Here is a 17,562-nt window from a genome sequence, read left to right on the forward strand (position 1 = left end):
AACGACTTGTATTTACTCACATTTTGAAACTTGAAAATTTTACATATACATAATTTAATTAGATTGCAGTTTCAATTTGACATGTATCTTTTTTTAAGCTAGTAATTGGACTTATCACGTGACAAGTTAATAAACTTTATTTTTTATTTTACTAATAAAACGCCACGTAAACTTATGTTTTTACCTACTTGCTATTAAAAAATAAAATAAAAATGAAGTAGTGATTACATGGTCAAAACCACCAAAAGGGATAATTTAGTTTTAAGTTCCAATTTCATAAATAATTTGTAAAATTACACTTAATTGGTAAAGCGGCCAAGACTTATTATCTTTTCCGGTTAATGACGGTATAAACAAATTCTGGTCGTATCTTATAAAATTATTTAATAGCTAACTATTGAAAAGCAACAACTATCGTTAGCAATTAAAAATAATAATATAATGTCCAGTGATAACCGGTTATGGCAGGTGAAGGCCATGTCTCGGGTTGACTCATGTGGCGGGAAGTAGTGGTGTAAATGGACTAGGCTTGCCTATAGAGACTTACGGTTTAGTCTATATTAGGTCAGACTTAGCCTATTACAAATTATAAAATAGAACAGGCCTAAACTTTTTAAAAAATCTATTTAGAAAATAGGTCATAGGCCTTTTTTGTACATATCGAGCCTATAAGCTTACAGTCCTGCCTATATTATATTATTTATTTTAAATAAAATAAATAAAATTATTATTTTAATAAATTTGATTAATAAAGTAATATTATTTTAATTATTCTTTTAATTGTAAAATGTTTAATAAACTTAAACAGGCTAACTGGTCTAGGCCAAAACTTTTATTTTTTAAATATAGGTCAGACCAGACTTGAAATTTAGGGCTTACACAGGCTAGCAGGCCATGCCAGACCTAATTTTTTTTTTTTTTTTTATATATAGGCTTGGCCTATTTAAGTCAAAGCCTAACCTAACCCAGCTCATTTACACCCCTAGGGACAAGGCACCAAAGTCGGAACAATGACCATTTTGCCATTGTTGGCAAAAAAAATTATCAGACTGTCACGCCAACAGTAAATTTTGTCAAAATGCCACGTTGCATATTTTGCTACAATGTGTAGCGAAATATGTGTGCAAATAATTCGCTACACTGTGTAGCAAAATATGCCATGTCAGAACCAAAAATGCCACGTGTCAAACAGGGAGAATTTCGCTACACAGTGTAGCGAAATTCTCCTTGTTTGACACGTGACATTTTTGGTTCTATGCATTCTGATGTGACATATTTCACTACACTGTGTAGCGAATTATTTGCACACATATTTCGCTGCACAATGTAACGAAATATGCCACGTAGTATGTTGATAAAATTTACTGTTGACGTGACAGCCTGGTAATTATTTTTTTTTTTGTCAACAGTCACACTTTGGTCACTGTTCCACCAAAGTCTCCATGACTCAACCGGTTGGTCCGGTTGCATTGATCAAATTCAATGTGTATTCGGTCGTAACCTCTTTCTACTGTTTCTAAAGCCTTTGTCTGCTTTTGGTAGAGGTACTATATTAGCTTTGATTCTCTGTTATCTGTTTTGTTCTGTTTCGCGTGTAAGTTCCTCTGCTACTTCATCTCTTTCCAAAGGTAACCCCTGTTCTTCAATATCCCTTCTTTTCTTTTTTCTTTTTTTGGTGGGGGAGGTTAAAGTTCTTGGCTTGAATTTCTGTTTGGAAGCTGAGAAATTTCAAAGTTTAGTTCTTTTTTGCCTTTTTTATTATTTGTGTTTGTGGGTTATGGTTTTAAGGATTTGAAAAGTAAAGGGTGAGTTGGGAGGAGAAAATAACATGAGGTCTAAATAGATATATGCTTTTTGTAGGCTTCTCAATTTTCAATTTTATTTTTTTCATTTGAATATGTTTACTGTGGCCTCAAAAGAAGTCAAGGGAAATGATATATATGCTGCTATGATATATGACCTGAGGATTATGTATGTGCTTGTGGTTGTTGAATAGTATACCATTTGATGATTTACTCACTGTCTGATTTCTGAATTTTGATAGGTAAGTCACCAAGTCACCTTAAAATTTGTGTGTGTGTGTTTGAATTATGCTTTAACTACAAAATATTAAACATATGAATTTATTTAGGTCGGTTGCTTGGTAGATATGTAACATTTGGGGAGCATCAGTTAACCACATAGGGTGCATTTACCCATATTTTAGTTGTGATCCTTTTAAATGGCACACACTTTTCCCATTATTTATTGAGCTAATCTTGATGTTAACTTCTTGAAGTTTAATCTACCCTTCGTCCCATTTTACTTAATTTTTTTTCAATTCGCTTGTTTTTATAGCTTTTTATTGTCTTGGTTCAGGAACTTAAACAATGAAGAATGCAAAGGGCAAGGGAACATTGAAGAACATAAAAGAAACACTCAAGCCCGTTGATGACAGGTTAGTTCCTGTATCATTACACTTACGTGAATTAGTTGGGGCATTTTGATTTTTCATGTAACTTCATATCTCCTTGTCCATCAGATTGCGTTGACTTTCTGGCGATTTGTTTATATCTAAACATTCTATTAATATCTGATTTCACATACTTGATGGTGCATCCAGTGTTACAGGAATAGTGTAGTGATGGAACATATATCTATATTGTTTTCAGAAAGGTTGGAAAGCGCAAGGCTTCTTATAAGCCTGACAAGAGTAGTGCGCGAAAGCCAGAGAAGGAGAAGAAGGCGAAGAAAGATCCTAACAAGCCAAAAAGACCACCCAGTGCTTTCTTTGTGTTCCTGTTTGTATATCTGTCTTTATTCCTTTCTCTATATTTCCCTGAAGAAAAATTATCTGACTTTTCTCCTGGTCTTTGATAGTGAGGAGTTCAGAAAGACCTTTAAGGCAGATAATCCTGGTGTAAAGGCCGTATCAGCGGTAAGTTATATGTTAAATTGCTTCATCTTCAATGATGATGCATTCTTTTGGAATAAGCATCTAAATTGTTAGTTGCATTCTTGATTGAAGGTTGCGAAAGCTGGAGGAGAGAAATGGAAATCCTTGACTGCTGCTGTAAGCTATGCAATCTTTGATGCATAATGGCACATTTTTTATCTTTCAAATTTATTTATAAGTAGATATAGTTTATTATTTAAGAGGGCGAGCTTGGAGTAGCAGTAAAGCTGCTCCTTTTGAGATTGAAAGGTTGCGGTTTGAATACGGAAAACAACTTCTTTGCAAATATGCAAGGGTAAGACTGCATACAAGGACCGCCCTCATCCCTACTCTCAGTAGTCGGGGTTTAATGGGGAGTAGTTTTTTATAGTTTATCATTTGTAAACAAATGTTGTTTCAATTCGAATCCATTATATCAATATAACTGTACCCAATGAACTCAATTTTGATTCCTCTCTTTGGAATGGAAAGGAGAAAGCTCCATATGAAGCCAAGGCTGCAAAAAGGAAAGCTGAGTATGAAAAACTTATGAATGCTTATAATAAAAAGCAGGTGAGCAACCCATGCCAGTTGTTCTATTGTGTGTGCTGCTTTGATTGTCTTGCTTACATGCTTTATTTTCTATAATGTTGCCAGCAAAGCTCCGCAGATGATGAATCCGACAAGTCCAAATCTGAAGTAAACGATGAAGATGATGAAGCCAGTGGAGAGGTAGTCTTGCTTCTTTGCTATTTTTCATTTATGTTCATTAGGTTATTTAGAATGCATTCTCTGTACTATCTTGAATTTAGAGTATGATATGAAAGAGCTTGGATTATCCGAATATTATATGCAATTACTTCACATGGAATTTGAAAAAAAGAAAAGAAAAGAAGAAGAAGAAGTTCTTGTCAGGGAGTAAATGTTATAAATCTTTTGATTTTTAATATGCATATCAACAGAAGTTTGTAGGATAGGAATTTTTGGACATGGACTGTACCTTTTGATTCATATTCTACGGCCTCTACAATGGTTTTGTTTCCCAATGAATTGAAATGCTAGGTTCCTTAATTTGAATAGGCATAAAAGCTATTGCTGCTAGGCTTTTAGTTTTTCACAGAAGGGAAAGAAATGCTGTAGGTTTATTGTTTTGATGATAAAAGCACAAATCTAATTTTAATAAATTTTGGGGGATCATTGATTTCTTTTTTGTACAGGAGGACCACCATGACGATGATGACGATGATGAGGACGACGAAGAAGATGATGATGAGGACGACGAATGAGATCGGTGCTCAAAACTTTGGTTATGATGTTTGATTGCTGAGGGAGGTTATTATATATTCTGATTCTGCATACTAGGGTACTTTTTTTATGTTTGTGCTGGTAGATAAGACAGAATATGTCTTCTTTGCTTGCATGATATATTGCCAGCTACTTGAGCTTCCCTCAGTTATTGTACTTGAATTTCCCTTTGTTCATTCTAGCCTTAAATGGGTTGGTTTTAAGTAATATAAATTTCTTTTTTGTCAATGCATTGGCATAATTATGCATAACCAAATCATCTACTTTCCATCGTAGGCAAGGAACTCAGTATGAATGTTTTTTTTGCTTAGTGCAAATGTTATTATAAAGTGTTGAAATTACAAGAATTTAGATAGGGAAAGAAGAAAAGACAAAATAAAGATTGAATAATTTAAAATTAATATTGATTTGATGTGTTACCTGATATAAATTATAAAGTACTCATCTTTATTTATATTCAAATATTTACACACATCTCCCCTAGCCGCCGATTGGGTTAATCTTTATGTGATAAGAGTTTGGATAAGGGAGTGGTAATTTTTATTTCTGAATTGAAAGAACTAAAAAATTATAATAATAAAAAAATAAGGGATGATTGAAATGTTACAAGATATTCTTTTGTTTTAAAAAAAGTCTCAAATTAGATGAATATACTGAAAATGAAAAACATCTCATCTTAATACTCTGTTCCTCCTTACTCCTCCGTCCATTCACTTATTATACTACTTTATGTCCAATTAACCTTCATTTAAACTAATGGATGCTATAGATGTAATAGTTGATGAATTTAATAAAATTATTTTGCAATTGGGTAACGCTGAAAATGACAGTACTTAGCACGAAAGGAAGAAACAAATTATTTATTAAACTACACATGTTGTCATTAAATATAACAAAGTGAAATTTCCACATTTTTTTTCTAATAAAGTGGTAATATGTTGATATGAGAAAATTCAAGTTTTTCTTAGATGTTTTACAAGTAGGTTGGTAATGTTTAAGCAGCTCCAAAAAAATTTCACCCTTAAGTGAACCTATCCAGTTCTTCATATGGAAAATTTTAACGGCCATAAAACTTCATACTGTCCTTTGATATTACTTACAGGATTTCCTTTAGAAGGACCATGTTCTAGTCATCATGAAAATCGTCAATATTTTTATCCCAAATTAGTTAAGATCGGTGCTAATGAATCCAAATAAAAAATAAAAAAAAAATAAGAGAAAAAGAAAGAAAGTAGTTTCGCCTATGTACGTACGTATGCATGACATATCCCAAGCCAAAGTAAAAGAAGAGGATTGACGTCAGATATAGCAAACCGACCATATAAAAAAGCATAGTATTGCATAAAAATTAAATAATTATTTTCTAGTCAAAGTTACACAGCAAAAAGGGGAGAAAAAAATGGAAACTAAATGATATTCAAATTTCATATAGCAGTCTGGACTCTGGGGAGACAGATAATGACACAGACGTAGATACTTATGATTGACCACCAATTGAACAAAACAGAGAATATGCTAAATGAATATTTTGTGACTTTTTTCAAGGCACAAGCAATATGGACCAGATCAGATAACTGGCACAATAAGAATTACCAAAGTGTAAAATACTATCTAAAAAAAAGCATAAAAAGAATAATACTATTTAGCTATTTTCTAGAATGGAACAATTATCAGATATCGTTTTCAAAAGAAATTAAATAAAGAAAAAAAAAAAATCATCCATTAAGAAAGTCTTGGTGATTATCTGGTCCTATTGAAATATAGGAAGGTCATTTGGCGCTTGTAGGTTATAACTTGTATTGACTGGTGCTGGAACAATGCTACTTGAGGCCTCTTCTCCCATCTCATTTCCCATCTTTAAGAAATAACTATGCCTGCAAAATTAGACCATTACAACTCCATAAAACCAAAAAACACTCCCCATTAAATCTCAAAATTAGACCATTAGAACTCCATATCATATAAAAATTGTAAAATTCAATAGTCTGAAACAATTTCTATCTACCATCGAGTATCAGCTGTCAATTCAGGATGGAAAGCAGTCGCTAGTATGTTCCCTTGTCTCACAGCAACTATAACCTTACTTTCTTCCTGAGCATTTTCCTGTCATAGTCATAACTAATAAGAAACATGGTAATTAATGAGGAAAATATCCAAGACATTATTGTAAAAGTTGATTCATTTGCAGTGGCAATTGGCAAGCAGTGTTTGTATTATAATAACTAGTAGGTGAATTAGGAGTTGTTGGGTTATGGTTGGAGACATTATTCATGGGATAGCAGAGATGTTCAATAAAATCATCTATTAGCTCATTTGTTTTTCAATTGCTAAGAAGTTTTGAAACTATATGGAATAGTACATCATAACATTGCTTTCTTAATCACCTTCAACAAATGTAGATGCCTCTTAGTCTTAACCAAGTTAAACTAAATGATACGTATGGCCGTCGTCTTGATTAATCATGGTTTATCTTACTAAAATATTATCTTACTAAAATAGCACCTCCAGTAAAATTAAGGTGCATCTCCAAATGTATTCCTATAAGATTAAGAAATAAAACTATACCATTTGTACCACATTGGGAAAGACAGAGCATGCTAATTATTCATTAAAGGAAATAAACCTATCATCTGAGAAGCATTTCCACAGAAAACATCAAAGTGATGAAGGAAACATAACAAGAGAAAATACTTCCAGCAACACGCTAAGTATAACACATAGGCTTAAGTGGGGCACCGACCTAGTCCTCACTACAACTGCCCATGACAGTTTTCTTTTCCAGTAATTCTTACTGCACTTCAACCTCTAAATTCAAAATTATTATCGCCTTGTGCTTATCCTAGTAACATGTGATTCAGCTACCAGTTATGATGGTTATCATTTTTTTATTAGTAAGAAACATAGATTAGCCTTAACTAACAATGCCAAAAGGCTATGGCCATCCAATGTTAATATACACAACAGAACCTCATAATACAGTATGCCAGTAGTTCATTGTTGAGAGTAATTTTAGAGTTGGCAGAGTTGCAGAGAGAAAAGACAAAGAAAGGGGAGAGAGGAGAGAATTAATTATTTGAAAGAAGTAATTTCTTCTGTATTTCATATAGTCATTGTGGCCTTTATAACAAGTATTCAAAATATAAAACATAAAGACTAAAAGTAAGAATGCTAACTGATACTAATCGGGGCTAATTGTTACCAATCTAATGTTTTTATTAAGGGAAATACTACTCTCATTTTACATGAGGTAGTTATCTCATTTTCTCTCACATCGAAAATCGCACCCCTTCTTTTTTCTTTTTCTTTTTTACTTTTTAATGGTAGACCCCACTTAAACTCTCTCTATAGCATGAGATAATACTCTCATGTAACATAAGATTAATATTCCCCTTTTATTAATGGAAGATTGGAAACTAGAAAATGAAAACATAGCAATGGAATAGAAAAATAAGATGCATAGAATGAGTAATATGTGAAGCCTGCATTTCAAAAGAAGGAAAACAAAGCAACAAAATAATCAAATTGGGGTCAATTCAATGGTGTTCCTTCAGTTTCTTTTGATTTAACAACTTATACTTGTTTGGCTTTTCAGTTTCTTTTATGAGAATTGATGAAAAAAAAAAGAGAACAAATCATTGAATCGTGTGATTCGTGATGGTAATACGAAATCACATCGGTTATACATGTATCATACGATTCAAAGCCTTCTCCAATTCATCACATGATATGAATCGCTAGCTTAGCAAATCGCATTGGATTGTAAGATTCAAATCAGGAATCATGCATATTCTATAACTACGATGGAAGCTAGTAAATGCTAATTGATATCTCGCGAAGACCTAGGTGCGTAACATTCCTTCTCCCAATGAGATGTGACTTGTCCTCAATCAAGACGTGGCTTGTGAATGGTTCAGGTGGATCTAGTTTGACAGGCTCGAGTGGTAGCGAGTCATCTACCATGTAGCAAATACCCTCCAAATATAAGAAGGGCAAGATTTTGCATTGATGCTTGCAAACGAAATTCTCGTCACAGTTGAAGCATAGTCCTTTGTCGTGTTGCATTGCGCATGCATCTCTTCCTCTATCAAGCGTTTGATAGGAAGTCTTGTGACAAGGGTTCAGGAGGCAACAGAGGCTCCCGAGGGCAGCGATTTAAATCGTTAGTTGTTGCGATGCGACTTGCTAAGTTGAGACTCATACATGTATGCTAACACGAATGCATCACGCAAGTCCACAGACTAATGAGTTTGAACCACCAGGTGCACTAAAAGTTCCAATCCAAAAATAAACAAGCTACATAAATGCTCGAGAAAGACCGGACCTGGCTGGTAACATTCTCGAAGGCGCCTTGCTATTCAAGGATGGAGTCAATCTGAGACTGCTTGATGAGAAGGGCGGTCGAATCCTCATACTTAGAGGGACCAAGGCGGCAACATATGGAAAATGTATCCCGATTGGGTAGAAGGCTATTCGCCGCTAGACTTTGGTACCAAGTGGCCGCAAGTGCATTGAGATGCATTGTGATTAGCAACAATTGATTATGTTGGTGTGTTTTATAATTTTGAAAAAAACGATGCATGTTGAAAAGCCATACAATTGGGTCAACCGAGGAAATATCATAGGAATGTGAGGTGGAGAGTATATCCATGCATTGGCACATTTTCCGAACATGTGGACTTATGTATAATGCTGCCAAGAATGCTTGACATTGGATCGGATGGAAATGATGGTTGTGTTGGTTGTTCCTGCCAGAAGGTGGTAGAGGCATTGATCACGTTTGTCCATTAATGCCCTGAGACTTTCTCCTATAAGTTGGTTGGCTTCAAAGTCTAGGCAATCTTGGCATAATTGTTCGACGACAACGGTTGTTGCCCTGGCTAGCTGTTGCATTGCTTGTAATTGAGCCTTGTACTCTTGAGAATAGGTTGCTGGCATGGTGGAGGCAAGAGTTGATGAGAGAACCAGTTGTTAAAAGTAATTTCAGAGAGAAAAAGACAGAGAGGAAGGGGAAAAGGAGAGAAATAATAATTGGAAGGAAGTAATTTCTTTCTTTTTTGTTCTCTAGAGCCATTGTGACCTTTATAGCAAGGATTTTATGTAGTAAAAGGTAAAGCTAATAAATTCTAATACATACTAAAAAGGTAAAGCCAATAAATGCTAGTGCTAATTAAGAACTAATTGATACCAATCGAATCTTTTTATTAATGGAAGCTTGTAAATGATAATTGATATCATTGAAGACCTTGGTGTGTAACATTTATTATGTGAACGAAGACAACATATTGGTTGGGAACTAAATATCCTATTAAATGTAATGCAATTAAGGGCTGCCTTCTCAAAAGTAGGAAACTGTTCCAAGTTCCAAGGATAATATGTTTATAAACAAGAAGGAAATTTCCAAACTAATAACGTTTCAAAGAGTTGAGATTCTTTGGGTAATAGGTCAGCAAACTAACAAAGATCGAAATTTCATATCCTTATAACCATTCATTCATATAGACAATTTCCTAATGTTTCTCAACTCCTTTCTTCTTTAAGTTTCTGCTTCAAAAACTTAGATTTTCTCGGATGAGACTCTAGAATCCCAAACTATGCCAATGAACCAAAAGGAACTTGGAAGCAATACAGCACAGGACTTGTATAAGTGCCAGAGACACGCCCCCCCTGCTCTGATATCAATCCTCAAAATATCAGTTTCATAAACAGAATTGAATTATACAAGTGAAGTACCCCATTTCTAATTCGAATTTTGTACTGTCAATCAGCCAGTAAATAACATCCTCAAAATAAGTTTCAACATGTACAACTATCTATAATGTTCATCTGATCCTGTCCATTCTGGCGTGTTTTCATTAACTATTCATAGGACATTAACCTTTTAAATTCTAATAGCTCTGGAAGTAATCAGCACTGAACCTAAAACTAGAATCAGCAAATGATCCATGATTAACTGAAATTTAAGTCAACAACATATTTACTATTTAGTGATAAATAACATAAAACTTGAGATAAGTTAGAAAATTACAAACATTGCACCCTTTTGATCTTACATTCATGACAAGGCAAGCTGATAACTTTCTATAGACAGATTTGTCAATAGCTAACCTTTTTGTCTTCAATAGAGGAATCAGAACTCAACAATCTGTCAGAAGGTACAGGATAACCAGCCAACACTTGAACTTCCGGTCCTACTTCAAGAATTGCTGGAGCACGAATAAAAATTCCACGGAATGTTTCTGGACCACCTTCCTTGGATGCGAGCTCTGGCACTGAAAGATCTGCCTCAAAGCTTTGAATCTAAATAAACATATCTTTCAGTTAAATGTGACCAAAATCCACAAAGTGCAGCAAATTTTTTTTTTGTCAAGCCATGCTTATTATCCTCTTCCCTGATGTCATTCCATGCACTAATATTACTATATTTACATCTATAGATGAACTCTACGAATCTTATCATCTATAATGGCAAGAATGCTAAATGATTTAGAACGAGAAAAGCAAACTCTGTAAAAAACCTGAAACCAATGAAAATATTTTAGATTTCGATGCTTATAGATAATAAGAAACCTGAGTCAAGAAGGGATCAGGTAGAACAGGGGAGGAAAAGAGTACTGAAAAACTTCATAAGAACTTGAAAGCTCAGTGACTGTAGAGCTCAAATAACTATCAGTTGGTACCATTATGAAAAGCTCACATGTTAAATGTTAGGCCATTCAGCATGACCACACACCTTTATTCTCGCCTAAACAAAATGCTAAGCAGAATTTTACACGTCCAACATTCCCCAGATGTGAATAACATAGGCTTCTATTAATATTTGTTTCATAGATTATAGCATAAAATGCATAATGCATGTATTACCTGGCTGCCAAAGAAATTTCTATGCACAGTGCAATCAAGTCCACCAATCAGTTGTTGTCCACCAGTCTTCTGTCCTGAAATGATGTTTGTCATTTAAATGTTTAAACTATTATCAGATGTTTTAGGGAGAAGTAAATTGAGAATAAGATAGTTGATATTGTCTGAAATTCAACACAAGGGCATAAAGGAGAAGAGAAAAACAACCAACCTATAGCTTTATTTGCCAAGAATATAAGCCCTGCACAGGTTCCCCATACAGGCTTTCCCATTTCTACAAACTCTCGCAAGGAAGGAAACTGATAAATTGAAACATTCAACATAAATCATCATGCACGGTCCCCATCAATGCCAAAAGCATTACATGATTCCATGAGTATAAAACTATAACGTTTGAGTGTAAAAGTTCCACAGGCAAAAGCATTATTACAAAAATCCCAGCAAATAATGTCATTCAAAACCAAAAAAATAGACACAAAAAAAAACCAGATAACACATTCCCTTTCCATTTTTCTCCTCTCTCTATCTCTCGAGTACATTTTATGTGCAACGAGAGAAGGTACTCCATTACCAAAAAGAAAAAAAAGGGAATATGGGAGGAAATAACCATAAACAGGGCTAGTATAAATGTGTTACTTTTTTTTATATTCGGTAAAGGATGTACCGAGTCCTCGATCCTCTCCTAGCCCTGAAAATATTTTCCTTTCTCTCTCTCTCGCTCGTATCAATTATAGACAAATGGACAACCTGGTTCTATAAAGCTCCCGCTATATGAAGGGTCCAAGGGTCTATAGTAGATAACCTTACCTTGCATTAGCTCTAGGTAACATGGCAACAACACTAACAATTGTGACAAGTTTCCCTATATATCAACTATAGAAAACAAAACTAAAAACAAGAAAAAACTTTATACGTTAGAAACACAACAATCTAAAGTATACAATCAAATTATAATAAACCTTTTTTTTATTTTCCCTAAAAAAAGGGTAAATCTTCTTCAGTTAGCCAAATCAACTGATAACAAGCATGAAAATGCACTTCAAAAGAGTCATAAAAAAAAAGTTAGTCACTTTATGCAACCACGTTACAATAGAGACATATAAAGTCAATAGGGGTATCAATCAAATAGCACAAAAAAAGTTCCCAGACATAAAAAACTAAAAAATAAATAATAAACAGAACATACAAAGCAAGAGGCATAAGAAAAAAAGGGCTATAGAGAAAAGACCAGGTTGTGGAACTCAGCGAGCTTAGCCATGGTGGTGCTTTCTCCACCAGGGATGATAAGGGAAGCCACGGTTTGAAGCTGTTCTGGCTTCCGAATCTCCACCCCTTTCACCCCTAACCTCCTAAGAGCTGTCACAAACAATCCAAACATCACAAAAGTTTGAGACTTTGGAAAAAGGGAATGAAGGGTCAGAAAAACAAATAGAAAGGAAGAAAAAAAAATGAACATGCCGGCTATGTGTTCGTTGAAAGATCCTTGTAACGCGAGGACGCCAACGAGGGCCATGCTGTGAAAGACTGAAAAAACAGAGTTAGCAGCGTCTTTTGTTGTTGCTGCTGCTGCTGCTGCTGCTGCAAGTTTATATATAACTCGTAAAAATTCGGCCCAAGCTTGGGTTTAGCCTCAGAAATTAAGGATAATGAGGTTTTTAATCTGAGTGTGACACTTCGGGTTAACTGAGATATCATATAATATTTCAATATTTATTTTTTAATAAATTACAAAAAAAATTGTTTAACATAAAAAAGAAAGAGAGCATATATCAGTTAGTGTTATCGTTACTTGACTTGAGATTTTACAAGTTTAAATTATGTATTTGAATCATGTAATCTGTTTGTTACAAATTTAAGATAAAGTTGTGATCCTCTTATGAACCCTAGGCCTAGCGGGAGTTTTATAACTTAAAATTTGTCCATTTTTTTACTTGTAAAAGTTTTTTTTTAAACTTAATCAAAACCTTAAGAATAATATGAATATTTTTATATTATTAACTTATTTAAAGATATATATTCTGTGGCCTGTGGCTGTTGGAACAGCCGTTGTTTGTGTGAAGTCTGTACCCGCCAAATTACCTAGGCCATGGGCCATGCCCACCATTTTTCTTTCTTTGTGGAAAATGATAATTAAAAAAAAAAAAGTTATTTTACCTATCATTTTTTGTGTCTACCTTTGCTTACAACTATAAAATATCATTAGATCAGAGTCTTAACTAACATTTATCTTTCTTCCTCTTCTTGAGATTCTGATCCAACAGTGTTTTAAAGTGGTAGACAAAGGTAAGCAGAAAAAAATAGTAGGTAGAATAACTTATCCAAAAAAAATTGAATGAAAGGTAAAAAGAAGTAATAACAACCAAATTGACACATTATTTTAATTTTTAAATAAATTTTTTTTGTTAAAATACCACATTTTAGGATCCATTATTAATTTTAGCAAATCTAATTTATAAGGTGTCGTTGGACAAAGATCCATTATCAGAAATAAAGAGATTCGGACTTGTTGTTTTTGACAGCAAGTCCTTATCCAAATGACACAGTAACTCAACTGCATAAAAAAAACTATCTATTTGTCATGTATTATGAGGACAAGACATATTGTTAGAAACAACGGTCCATGACCCGTTATTTCTCACAACAAATCTTTATCCAACGATACGTGATAAACTGAATCAACGTGATATTTTGACATAATATTTTTGAAATATAACATTCGAATAATTTATTTCGAAAGATGTGACAATTCTTTTGTCCTCAAGAATGGCCATGAGACCACTTTTGTTTGATTCCAACTTCTGGTTCTGTTTTTGTTTAAGATTTTTGTTCGCGTAATCCATCAATTTCTTAAAAATAGAATAAAAATCTTGTTGTAACAATTTTACTTTTTTTTTTTTTTATAGATATTCACATTACTGATTGAATTTCCAAAACCAACACGAAGTTCCTTAAGTCAGTTAATTCGTGAAATAACCACTTATAAGCAAGTGTTTAAAAACCCGGCCCGGCCATCGACCCGGCCGAGGTCAGGGGTCATAGAGTCAGGGGTTCAACCGAGGGGTCACGGGGTCACTATGCTGATCCGGTTTTATATATTAAAAGTATATAAATATATATATATCATATATAAAAATATTAAAAAACAAACCACTAATTATCAAAGATTCAAAATATACTTAACATAATTCTCTAATTACAACCACAAGTCAATATTACACAACTTAATTAAAGTATCAAGATACCAAAGTACAAAACTCATATTCTAATGGGATCAATACGCTGACCCGGTTCTGCCTCTTTTGATAAGGTCCCTGACAAAGGAAAATTTAAAGGAAGTAAGAATGAGTTTTTGTTTTCCATCGACGACCGTAAGGATTTCATTTGAATAGATAGAATTCTTACCTTTTCTAGAAGATTCACGTCTACGAGGTGAAGATTGAAGACATATAGGTCACTGGGAGAGAAGAGAACGATTAGATTTAGGTTTGAAGCATTTTTATTTTTATTTTTTTAATAAAACGAAGTTGTTTCATGGAATTTTTCTTTTAAAAAAAATAAACATGCAGTGACCCCCTTTGACTCCTCTGACCCGGGAGTCACTGAAACCCGGCCGAGTTTTGGGAGTCGGAGGGGTCGATGTGCATATAGGGTCCAACTTGTGACCCCAACCCTCAGAGGGTAGGGGTCAGGGTTGACCCGGGGGATGGGGTGGGGTGGGGTTTTAAAACACTGCTTATAAGTATGATTATTGATATAGTTAACGATGTCATTTTTGAAAAAGTTAATTTTTTTTTGTTTATGTTAGTAATTTACATTACTAGTTGGGAAAAATATTGCTACTTTTGTTGCAAAAAAAATTTTCTGTACATTTATATGAAAGTAAGTAGATCCCATAATAAAAAAAAATAAGAAACTATTAAAGAGACTTATTTATTTTTATCAGAGTGTGGTAGACATTTTTTTTTCTGCATAATAAACCCTTCTTTGTTATGTGTGGGCTAATCTAGTATTGTTAGATGGGACAGGATCCGTTTACAAATTTATTTGAATTTTTTTACAATTTACATTGTATTTTCTCGGGAGAATATAGTGTAATTTGTAAAAGTTTGTATTCTCCCAGAAGAATATAGTGTAGTTTGTAAATAAAAAAGTTTGTAAATATAACGTGCCCCTTGTTAGATTAAGAGAATGTTTTCAACTTTGGAATTTAAAAGATTTTATTTTCCAAGCTAACATTTTCAAATGAATGTGTCAATAGTGGAATTTTTTAAGGATTTTATAAAAATTATGTTGTAGGAAAAGTGATTGTGTTATGTTATAGAGATTCATTTTTCGTGCCGTAGTTTTTTTTTTTTTTTTTCAAAAAATGCAGGCCCCACGAAATGTTGTGTGTAGGAAACTTTTTTTTTGTCATATTGCATGATGAATGCAAATCCCATTTTTTAATATGATCCTTTTATTAAAAAATTGACACATCAATCATCTTTTTTCCTCTCCTCAACCTTTTCTCTCACCTCCGCCCCACCAAAATGTTTTTGCTCCGAGAGCACACAAGTATCGCTCGTCAATAGCTACGTCAACAACTTAACATAATATATTAACACTTTTTGAAAAAAATAGACTCAACTTACATAAAGGACTAATTTTTTTCATATTAATATCTCCGGTCATTGCTTCACATTTTAAGAATTTGAAGATTAACGTGAAATAAGTAAAAGTTTTTATTGACCTAAATTAATATTTTAAGAATATGGTGTCGAGTTTTTAAAATTTGAAGAACAAAGTAAAATATATATACAGGTGTAACATGGCCATATATATTATCCTAAGAAAATGATGGTTAAGAGCTTTTAACCAGAAAAATATTCCGTCAACAAAAATCACAAAATAACAAAGATGATCTCCTACGCGTAACAGCATTATCTGGAAGTAAAATCAAAGATATCAGCATTTGAACCTTAAGGAGCAAGAACCTTACCTCCCGTAGACCAAAGAACAACTGTAGTAATCACGATTCATCCTTCAATGAATGAAGGGAATATAATTAAAAATATAGAAAGAAGAGATTGGAGATAGAGAGATTAAAGAGAGAAAATTAGAAGAAGAGAGAGACATTAGAAAGGAGACTTGAATAATTATTTATTTATTTTTATGTATGCTCTGTGAGCTAATAATTCATAGAATTATAATTTCAATAAAGATAAGGAAATCTTAATTTAAAATTAAAATTAATAAGATAACTACTAATAAGATAATTTAAACAATTAAGATAAAGATAAACTAATCAAATAACAAATAACTAGGATAAAGAGATAATGATGAATCGTGATTGTTACAACACCTCTCGCAAAACCTCACAATTTTTACTTAGGAGGTGTTTGGTAGAAAAGAATTTATTTTTTATCGGGAAGAAAAGATTTCTTGGAATATGGTGGAAATTTTTTTTTCTCGGGTAAGTTACTATAACGTGTTTGGTAGGCCAAATTTTTTCTGAAAATATTAGGTTAATTTTACCGATGCTATGTTTGGTTGGTAGTAAAATATTAATGGAAATCTAAATCGAAATTACAAAATCACCCATCATTCCCTACTATCATGAATCAAACATACTCGATTTAGTTATCAGGTTCTCTTTACCGTTTCGTCTTTTTCTTTTTTCTTTTCTGGGATCTTACTGGCACATTGCTTCTTCACTCTATAGCTCTGTAACCCTATTTGCTCAAATTTTCTTTTTTTTTTCTTTTTTTTTCTTTAAAATTTCCTTTCTTGCTCCAAATCTAAATAACATACAGCAAAACCACCCCATTTTCTATCACTTTGGTACCTAAGGAGGCTAAACTGAAGCTTCAGTAAGAGAGTGAAGCTTGTGCATGTGGGCTAGAAGCCGAAAATAGGGGAAAACCATGAAAAGCAAGCTTGCAATGTGAACTGATCTTCGGTTGGGACCGAGGCAAAACCAATGTAGGTGTAGTACTCCTTTGCATTTCCATAAATCACCTCACTGAAAGCCTTTCTGTCAGTTCTCTTCTTCATAATATTGAGTGGAGCCATTTCAATCATAGGTGATGAAACGATGGGAAAAAAGGGGGGGGGGGGGAATTTTCGTCTGAACACAGAGATTATGGTGATGAAATTTGGGAAAATTTTGATGAACACGAAGGTGATGAACAGAGTGGAGCCATTTCAACTCAAGGCATTTTCTTCTCAATTTGTTGTTACTCCTTTCCTACACGGTGTAAAAAAAATACCATGGTAGAGATGGTAATTTTTTTGGAATCTGAAGCGTAAAACAAAAGTTGGCAAAAAAAAAATTCGGCATATTTTCACTTTTCCTCCTACAAACGTGGGAATTTTTTTTTCCCACCCCAATTTCCCAAGAACCCAAATGAAATCCTTCTATCAAAGAACACCTCAAGTTATTGCTGGGATAACAATGTTCTAAATCTGGGAATTGTGAAGCGCATAACATGCTTTGATTGAGGAAC

The 17,562-nt window shown here is 33.6% G+C and overlaps 2 protein-coding genes across 2 annotated transcripts; one reads left to right on the top strand and one right to left on the bottom strand.

Annotated features, from left to right (window-relative positions):
* The first annotated feature begins 1,519 nt into the window (after positions 1-1,519).
* LOC133312089 (high mobility group B protein 1) lies at positions 1,520-4,425 on the top strand. Its single transcript, XM_061513237.1, has 8 exons — positions 1,520-1,628; positions 2,359-2,437; positions 2,652-2,780; positions 2,860-2,917; positions 3,008-3,052; positions 3,407-3,487; positions 3,572-3,646; positions 4,132-4,425. Exons 2-8 carry the CDS (start codon positions 2,370-2,372, stop codon positions 4,198-4,200), a joined length of 525 nt encoding a protein of 174 aa, XP_061369221.1. The 5' UTR covers positions 1,520-1,628; positions 2,359-2,369; the 3' UTR covers positions 4,201-4,425.
* A 1,412-nt stretch (positions 4,426-5,837) lies between these two features.
* On the bottom strand, positions 5,838-12,631 carry LOC133312100 (probable pyridoxal 5'-phosphate synthase subunit PDX2). The gene is made up of 7 exons (XM_061513250.1): positions 12,536-12,631; positions 12,306-12,433; positions 11,289-11,376; positions 11,081-11,154; positions 10,325-10,516; positions 6,225-6,322; positions 5,838-6,093 (listed from the first exon to the last, which is right to left on the bottom strand). The coding sequence occupies exons 1-7, from the start codon at positions 12,588-12,590 to the stop codon at positions 5,970-5,972; spliced, it is 759 nt and encodes a 252-aa protein (XP_061369234.1). The 5' UTR covers positions 12,591-12,631; the 3' UTR covers positions 5,838-5,969.
* Between the last annotated feature and the right edge of the window lie 4,931 nt (positions 12,632-17,562).

Source organism: Gastrolobium bilobum, unplaced genomic scaffold (assembly GCF_033153095.1).
Source record: "Gastrolobium bilobum isolate Gb01-03AN ecotype WA unplaced genomic scaffold, APGP_CSIRO_Gbil_v1 utg33886, whole genome shotgun sequence".
NCBI classification, from domain to species: Eukaryota; Viridiplantae; Streptophyta; class Magnoliopsida; order Fabales; family Fabaceae; genus Gastrolobium; species Gastrolobium bilobum.

Coding starts and splice junctions, on each gene's coding strand:
- LOC133312089 (XM_061513237.1), top strand. CDS start 2,370: ATGAAGAATGCAAAGGGCAAGGGAACATTGAAGAACATAAAAGAAACA. Junction 2,438..2,651: donor CTCAAGCCCGTTGATGACAG/GTTAGTTCCTGT, acceptor TATTGTTTTCAG/AAAGGTTGGAAAGCGCAAGG. Junction 3,647..4,131: donor ATGATGAAGCCAGTGGAGAG/GTAGTCTTGCTT, acceptor TTTTTTGTACAG/GAGGACCACCATGACGATGA.
- LOC133312100 (XM_061513250.1), bottom strand. CDS start 12,590: ATGGCCCTCGTTGGCGTCCTCGCGTTACAAGGATCTTTCAACGAACAC. Junction 12,434..12,535: donor TTTCAACGAACACATAGCCG/GCATGTTCATTT, acceptor TGTTTGTGACAG/CTCTTAGGAGGTTAGGGGTG. Junction 6,094..6,224: donor TTGACAGCTGATACTCGATG/GTAGATAGAAAT, acceptor CTAATTTTGCAG/GCATAGTTATTTCTTAAAGA.